The following is a 7,707-nucleotide window of genomic DNA, read 5'->3' on the forward strand; positions in this document are numbered from 1 at the left end:
ATGTATGGTATATCTGATTGTTTGGATAGCATGCAAAACAAAACTATCACTACCTCGGTACATGTGACTGAATCTGAACCTGACCAAAATCCAAAAGTGTTTTAAATGCCATCACAAAGCAGACAAGAACATTGACCTTTGCAATAACATCTCTAAGATGGGAGATGTACACGAGTAATTTTCATGTTTTTATAGACAAAGAATTTATAAATGGGGAAAATAGTTGACACATTTGCAAGATTTTTATTACAAATATTGCACTGCACATGTGATGGTCAATTGATACAGCTTCAACTTTTAATGCATTTGATCAAACCATTCTCCTTCTGCATCTGCAAGGCAGCAGCAATTTTTGGAGACTCATCTGCTGTAAATCACCATGATGCTGCCAGTTGTATGCTGTAGATCGCCAATCTACATGCCAGTCACCATGATGCCACCAGATCGCCATGCTGTAGATCGGCAGTTCTTGATTGCTCCCGGCTAACAATGTTTCTGGGCCATGTGTACCACTGGACTTCAATATCCAGGAACGCAGTTATCTCCACTTACATTCATCAAAAATGAAGCTTGGAACACCCTACAAATTTCATGAACAGTCAGAAGCCAAGAATGATTTAAAATAAGCTCCAAAAAAGTGTTTCAGAGTGATAGCATATAATTGGTTTCCCACAACGGAAGCTTTGTCTGTTTGGCCAAGTATCCCACAATTTTCTGGTAAATTGGAAACTCAGAGGGGGTAGCACGTAATACATACATATATCATATTCAAAGCAGTATTAAAAGTCAATTAATTCCTAGAAACTAATTAATATACATTGGCTGGTAATACAGGTAAAGAAGAATTGTCTTTCCAGGAAACTCACAGAAACAAGAACAGACTACAACAACTGTTCTACAATTTAACTCCATGCACAGTTTCCTGATGTTTCATGCTATTCTTTAATTAATCTTGATTTTAGATTAATCTTGTCATTAAATGAAAACAAGACATCTTGTCATTAAAATGAAACATCTAGATGAATGTTTCCCAAAGTTATTTGACAACAGTTTTGTTCCATCTAACCCAATAATTCCCTTAATACAACTTCGAAATCACTTAAAAGTCTCCCCTTGATCTTATAGCTTCCAGGGAATTTGTTTGTGTAACAACCATAGTGCAAACCTTTTCATCTCTTTGTGCGTCCCTCATTTCTAACAGTTTACCATCCCGTAATGTTCTATCAGTTGGTGAATTCAAGATGAATGACCGACCGCATGTTCATCCACGTTGAAATCTGTGCGCTATAGGTCTGTCTGCATTGACTGATATATCAGAATCGCGTTGTAGTTCAATGAGTCTGTTTTCACAGCTTACAATAGTGCCCACTTCTGTGTCACCACCTCTGATATACAACTCAGTCGGACGAAGGGTTTCGAGCCGAAACGTCACCTTTTCCTCCCATCAGACATGCTGCCTGACTCGTTGAGTTACTCCAGCATCTTGTGTCTATCTTCAGTAAACCAGTGTCTGCAGTTCCATCCTTCATTATTCCATATTCCAGATTGATCATCGAGGCAGTTGCTGAATAGTTGAGGGCTCACGGTATGCATTACAATGCATCAGTCCTGCCAATCATTCTTGCTCTCCAATTCCTCTTGCTCTGCTCAATCTTTAACTTGTTCGTTAACTTGCCTTGAATTGCACTAGATTCATATGCGGGTAACTTTCCGGAAATCCATTTCAATACATTAGGAATCTCTTCAAAACATTTGGATTCCTTCAACACGACCCGCTCTTTACAAAATCCATGCCAGTTCGTTGATCAACTGAAAACTCTCCAGTAATTTTTCAGCAGGTGCGATGGCAACTTCTCTCTGGTTTCCCCCTCTCAATGTTCTCGGACAGGACAGCTGTGTGCGATTACCCATCCACTCTAAAGAAGTGGGTGCCTGAGCTGAGAAAATTTTGAAATAATATTCTCACCTACTTCCTTTAAACTCCAACTATTAATGTTAATCCCTTGGTTAATGTTGGCACACCCCTGAATAGTTGGAAAGTTCTCAGGGTTACGATATAGACGAGGCAGACTCCCTGGCCCACACCCCCTGAAATGCACTCGCAGAGGCCCACTGCACAAACGCATTCCTGTCTTCAGCAAATTCAGCTGCAGAAATAATCTCGAGAAGTCAATCGATGCACAGAAAGCTGATGACAAAAAATACTGCAACACGGTTAGTCGTGGTGGAGATCGCAATTTTCTCCTTTGGGCATGGGACTAGGTCCTTTTGTAAAGCCACGACCTCTTTTTTTAAGAAGATAACTTTGCAATGCAGGGAACACAGGCACACAGCCCAATGACGGCTGCGGCTGCAGCAATTACCCGAGATTTCTTCTGGTACTTTATTGCTTTTTTAACGTCGTCTGCGGACTGTGTGATGTAGTCCACAGTGTGCTCCACGTTATATTCAATGCTGTTTACCACTTCTTGTTGCTCAGTCACCAGTACCTCGAACTGCAGGAAGAGTTGGTGAAGTTCAGCTATCTGCGACTGCAGTTCCAGAAGCTGTTTGTGGCGCTCCTGGGCGGCGGCCAAGTGCTCCTTGGCTTTGTGGACCTCCAGATCCTGCCCAACAATCTGTGGAGCGTCAAGGTCCTCCACGAAGCGGTCCACGTCCTCCTCCTGCAACTGCAAGCCAGCCAACTGAGTCTGCCGCGTAATCTGCTGCTTCAACTTGTCCACGTATTCCATCTCCATCGTGTGGTGCGAGGTTAGTATGTGGTGATAGCGAGTCACCAAGGCATTGTACTGGCTCTGGTGAATCCTGTACTCAACCGAGAAGGGTGCCTCCTGCCGCTTGCGAGTCAGGACACCCCTCATCCTGTTCAGCTGCGACTGGATGATCTTGGCCTCACAGGTCAACTCACATTTGGAATATTTCATAAGTTTCTTCTTGTTGTAGATGCTCGCTTTCGCAGTCCCGCACAGCACCCCCGCTTGCTTCTTCTGGATGCTCTGGACTAGATTCTCCAGTTTGGTGAGGTTTGAAGAAACAGCTGAAATGTCTTCAAAAAATCCATTCAACCTGTTGGACTCTGTCCCTTCAAATGTTGGGTTGTCGATTCCACCAACAATACTCTCCGTGAAATTGTCCTCCGCTGCTCTCTTCAGCTCCTCCAGCCTGTCCTTCATGGTAGGTGTCTGGGACTTGCTCCTACCCTTTACGCCAAGTTAATAAACTTCCTGAAGCGAACCCTGTTTGTTTTCTGCAGCCGATACTCTCCGCGTCAGTGCCAAATGTGTGTGTTTGTGCTGCTGCTGGCGACACCCATTCGTAATCGGCTTTTTTGTTTCTCTTTGCCACGTGATGTTCTGATATTAAAGACTCAATGGGTTGAACCTTACACTGGGGAACACGAAAGCGAAGTCGTCATAACCTCCTCCTGAGCCTCAGGGCTGAGAAAACCAGTCCTGGCTTCGCCTCTCAAGTTTCCTAAATAACAAGGCGATAGTTTCTGAAGTTCCACGGACATTGTTGCAACACGTAGAGGAAGCTCATTTAAATCAGTCGGAGCATGTCCAATTGTAACTCCTTTCAGCTAGAAAGTCTTACCCATGATACAACGTTAGAGTCATAGAGGCATACAGCATGGAAACAGAGGCTCTTCAGCCCAACTTATTCTTGTTGACCAAAATATCACATCACCTGTCTGTGCCCCATCTCTCTGTCTAAACCATTCTGTAAGATATTACAGCAGTGGCAAGTGGACAAAAACAAAAGATACACACAAAAAGCTGGAGTAACTCAGCCGGTCTCAGTCTGAAGAAGGGTCTCGACCCAAAACTTAGAAACAAAGAAAATAGGTGCAGGAGGAGGCCATTCGGCCCTTCGAGCAAGCACCACCATTCATTGTGATCATGGCTGATCGTCCCCAATCAATAACCCGTGCCTGCCTTCTCCCCATATCTCTTGACTCCACTAGCCCCTAGAGTTCTATCTAACTCTCTCTTAAATCCATCCAGTGACTTAGCCTCCACTGCCCTCTGTGGCAGGGAATTCCATAAATTCACAACTCTCTGGATGAAAAAAAAAATTCTCACCTCAGTCTTAAATGACCTCCCCTTTATTCTAAGACTGTGGCCCCTGGTTCTGGACTCACCCCACATTGGGAACATTTTTCCTGCATCTAGCTCCCAGTCCTTTTATAATTTTACATGTTTCTATAAGAACCCCCTCATCCTTCTAAACTTCTCTCCGTAGAGGCTGTTTGACCTGCTGAGTTACTCCAGCTTTTTGTGTTAATCTTTGGTTTAAACCAGCATCTGCAGTTCCTTCCTAGACAGAAACAAAGACAGGTTTTCAGTCAAACAGTTGCCAGATCTTTACTGTTACAAAAATACACCGTGCATACTTACACACATATTCACCAAACTGATAAGATAATGATAATATCACATGATACAAATCACACCATTCTGGTACTAAGTTCTTAAAGGTGCAGTTACCATTGTGTACACTGCACATTCCTATCCCTGCATCTGTCCCAATGATGGACATAAAAAGTGGGTCAGACAGAATCTCTGGAGAGAAGGAATGGGTTGGGACCCTTCTTCAGATTGAGAGTCAGGGGAAAATGAAACAAGAGATATAGCTGGTGAAATGGAGAGATATAGAACAATATGAATGACCCACTGAGTTGCTCCAGCTTTTTGTGTCTATCTTCGGTTTAAACCAGCAGTTCCTTCCTACATATTTCATATGCTTTGTACCTGTCTCAAATGACAGATCATTCCATAATCGGGAAAAACTTCATCAAAACATCACATGGGCAAGGATGCAGATCAAACCCAGCAAGTGCAGAAGCATCTCCATTGTCAGAGGTCAAGTCAAGGATCAAAGATTTCATATTGACGGAATACCTGTTCTGACTGCTTCAGAAATGCCAGTGAAGAGTTTGGGCCGATGGTATGATGCAAAGCTCAAGGACACCGAGCTGTTTGAACAACTCAAAAAGGATAGCATCACGCACATAGCTCACATCAACAAGACCTTGCTACCAGGAAAACTCAAGCTGTGGTGCTTCCAATTTGGCATACTACCAAGAATCATGTGGCCTTTAACTGTGTATGAAATCCCCATCAACAAAGTGGAAAAGCTGGAGAGAATGATCAGCACGCATGTGAAACAGTGGCTTGGACTTCCACGATGCTTAAGTGCTGTCGGACTGTATGGGAGTGGCAAATTGGAATTACCCATTGCAGGTCTTGTGGAAGAGTTCAAATGCACTAAAGCAAGGTTGGTCATGATCCTCACTGAATCTGAAGATACTGTTATTCGAACAGCGGCCCCCGGTGTGGCAACAGGGAGAAAGTGGGCCCCATCTGAAGGGATGTGGCTGGCCAAGTCCAACACGGGTGAGCCGGGCTTGGGCTCGTCCCAAAAGCTCCTCAATGGCACAAGGCAACATCAGTGCAGAAGAGATGGCTCGTGGTGGAGGAGGTGAGAAGCCGGGAGGAGGCAGAGTGACACGCCAAGGCCGTCTCAATGGCCAAGCAGGGCCAATGGACTAACTGGGAGAGCCTGGAAAAGAGGAAACTCAGTTGGCGTGAGGTCTGGCAGATGGAGGGATCTCGGCTACGTTTTGTCATCAGAGCCACTTATGACGTCCTACCCTCACCCCAGAACCTGAAGCAGTGGTTCGGAGAAGACCCCGCTTGCTCCCTTTGCCAAGCACCTGCATCACTAAGGCATATTTTAACAGGATGCACTATGAGCCTCGGCCAAGGGCGTTATACTTGGCGGCATAACCAAGTTCTCAGACAGCTGGCATCAATCCTTGAACAGAGGCGAACGACCACAAATGCTTCCACACAAACATCGGCAGGAAATGTCAACTTCACAACATTTGTACCGGCAGGCCAACCTCCAGAGCGCCAGATAACATCAAAGGATGCAAGCATTCTGCAGCCTGCTCGGGATTGGAAAATGGAAGTGCTTAGAAAAAAGGCTTGTGTTTCCCCCAGACATTGTGGCTACAACACTCCAGCCAGACATGGTCCTGTGGTCCACAACAGCCAAATTGGCATACGTTGTGGAATTGACAATTCCATGGGAAGATGGCATTGAAGAAGCTTATGAGAGGAAAAAGACCAAGTAATGGCTGGAAGACCAAGATTTTTTCTGTCGAAGTGGGATGCAGTGTTGCTACATCTAGGACCAGTCTATTGAAGAAAATGGGTGTGAGGGGTTGCTCCCTCCAACAAGCAATCGTCATTGTCAAATTCAGCAGAAAAAAGCAGCAATTGGCTTTGGATTAAAAGGAAAGACAACAATTGGGCTGCAAGATGAAGACAGGAGGGTATGGAACTGAGGTGGGTGTAACTGGGACATAAGGTATCACCGTTGAGCCTTCTGGAGAAGTTGTCGACTTATCAATGAAGAGTCAAAGAAGGAGGGTGCCCACCTGATGACCTGATGATGTACCTACTTTACCTTTCACCACTCCAATCCCACTGACAATATCAAGAGTTCTGACTTACTACAGGGATTGAAACATCATCCAATCATCTCTACTTTACTAATGTATGGTATATCTGATTGTTTGGATAGCATGCAAAACAAAGCTATCACTACCTCAGTACATGTCACTGAATCTGAATCTGAACAAAATTCAAAAGTGTTTTAAATGCCATCACAAAGCAGACAAGAACATTGACCTTTGCAATAACATCTCTAAGATGGGAGATGTACACGAGCAATTTTCATGTTTTTATAGACAAAGGATTTATAAATGGGGAAAATTGCTGACACATTTGTAAGATTTTTATTGGAAATATTGCACTACACATGTGATGGTCAATTGATACAGCTACAACATTTAATGCATTTGATCAAACCATTCTCCTTCTGCACCCAAAAGGCAGCAAAAGGCAACAGCAATTTTTGGAGACTCATTCTGCTGTAAATCACCATGATGCTGCCTGGCCAAATAGATTGTCAGTCTACATGCCAGTCACCATGATGCTACCAGATCGCCATGCTGTAGACCGGCAGTTCTTGATTGCTCCCGGCTAACAATGTTTCTGGGCCATGTGTAACATTGGACTTCATTATCCAGGAACGCAGCTATCTCCACTTACATTCCTCAAAAATGAAACTCGGAACACCCTACATATTTTCATGAACAGTCAGATACCAAGAATGATTTAAAATAAGCTCCAGAAAGGTGTTTCAGAGTGGTAGCATATCATTGGTTTACCACGAAGGGAGCTTTGACTGGTTTGCCAAGTTTCCCACAATTTTTTGGTAAATTGGAAACTCAGAGGGGGAAGCACGTAATACATACATATATCATATTCAAAGCAGTATTAAGAGTCAATTAATTCCAGGAAACTAATTAATATACATTGGCTGGTAATACAGGTAAAGAAGAATTGTCTTTCCAGGAAACTCACAGAAACAAGAACAGACTACAACAACTGTTCTACAATTTAACTCCATGCACAGTTTCCTGATGTTTCATGCTATTCTTTAATTAATCTTGATTTTAGATTAATCTTGTCATTAAATGAAAACAAGACATCTTGTCATTAAAATGAAACATCTAGATGAATGTTTCCCAAAGTTATTTGACAACAGTTTTGTTCCATCTAACCCAATAATTCCCTTAATACAACTTCGAAATAACTTAAAAGCCTCCCCTTGATCTTATAGCTTCCAGGGGAT

The 7,707-nt window shown here is 43.4% G+C and overlaps 1 protein-coding gene across 1 annotated transcript; it reads right to left on the bottom strand.

Moving 5' to 3' along the window:
- Nucleotides 1-1,616: 1,616 nt before the first annotated feature.
- On the bottom strand, nucleotides 1,617-3,407 carry LOC116978861 (syntaxin-3-like). The gene has a single exon (XM_033030110.1). The coding sequence runs from the start codon at nucleotides 3,171-3,173 to the stop codon at nucleotides 2,292-2,294; it is 882 nt and encodes a 293-aa protein (XP_032886001.1). The 5' UTR covers nucleotides 3,174-3,407; the 3' UTR covers nucleotides 1,617-2,291.
- Nucleotides 3,408-7,707: the final 4,300 nt, after the last annotated feature.

This window comes from Amblyraja radiata, chromosome 12 (genome assembly GCF_010909765.2).
Source record: "Amblyraja radiata isolate CabotCenter1 chromosome 12, sAmbRad1.1.pri, whole genome shotgun sequence".
NCBI lineage: Eukaryota > Metazoa > Chordata > Chondrichthyes > Rajiformes > Rajidae > Amblyraja > Amblyraja radiata.

What these genes read in the sequence shown, in the direction of transcription:
- LOC116978861 (XM_033030110.1), bottom strand. Translation starts at nt 3,173, where the DNA reads ATGAAGGACAGGCTGGAGGAGCTGAAGAGAGCAGCGGAGGACAATTTC.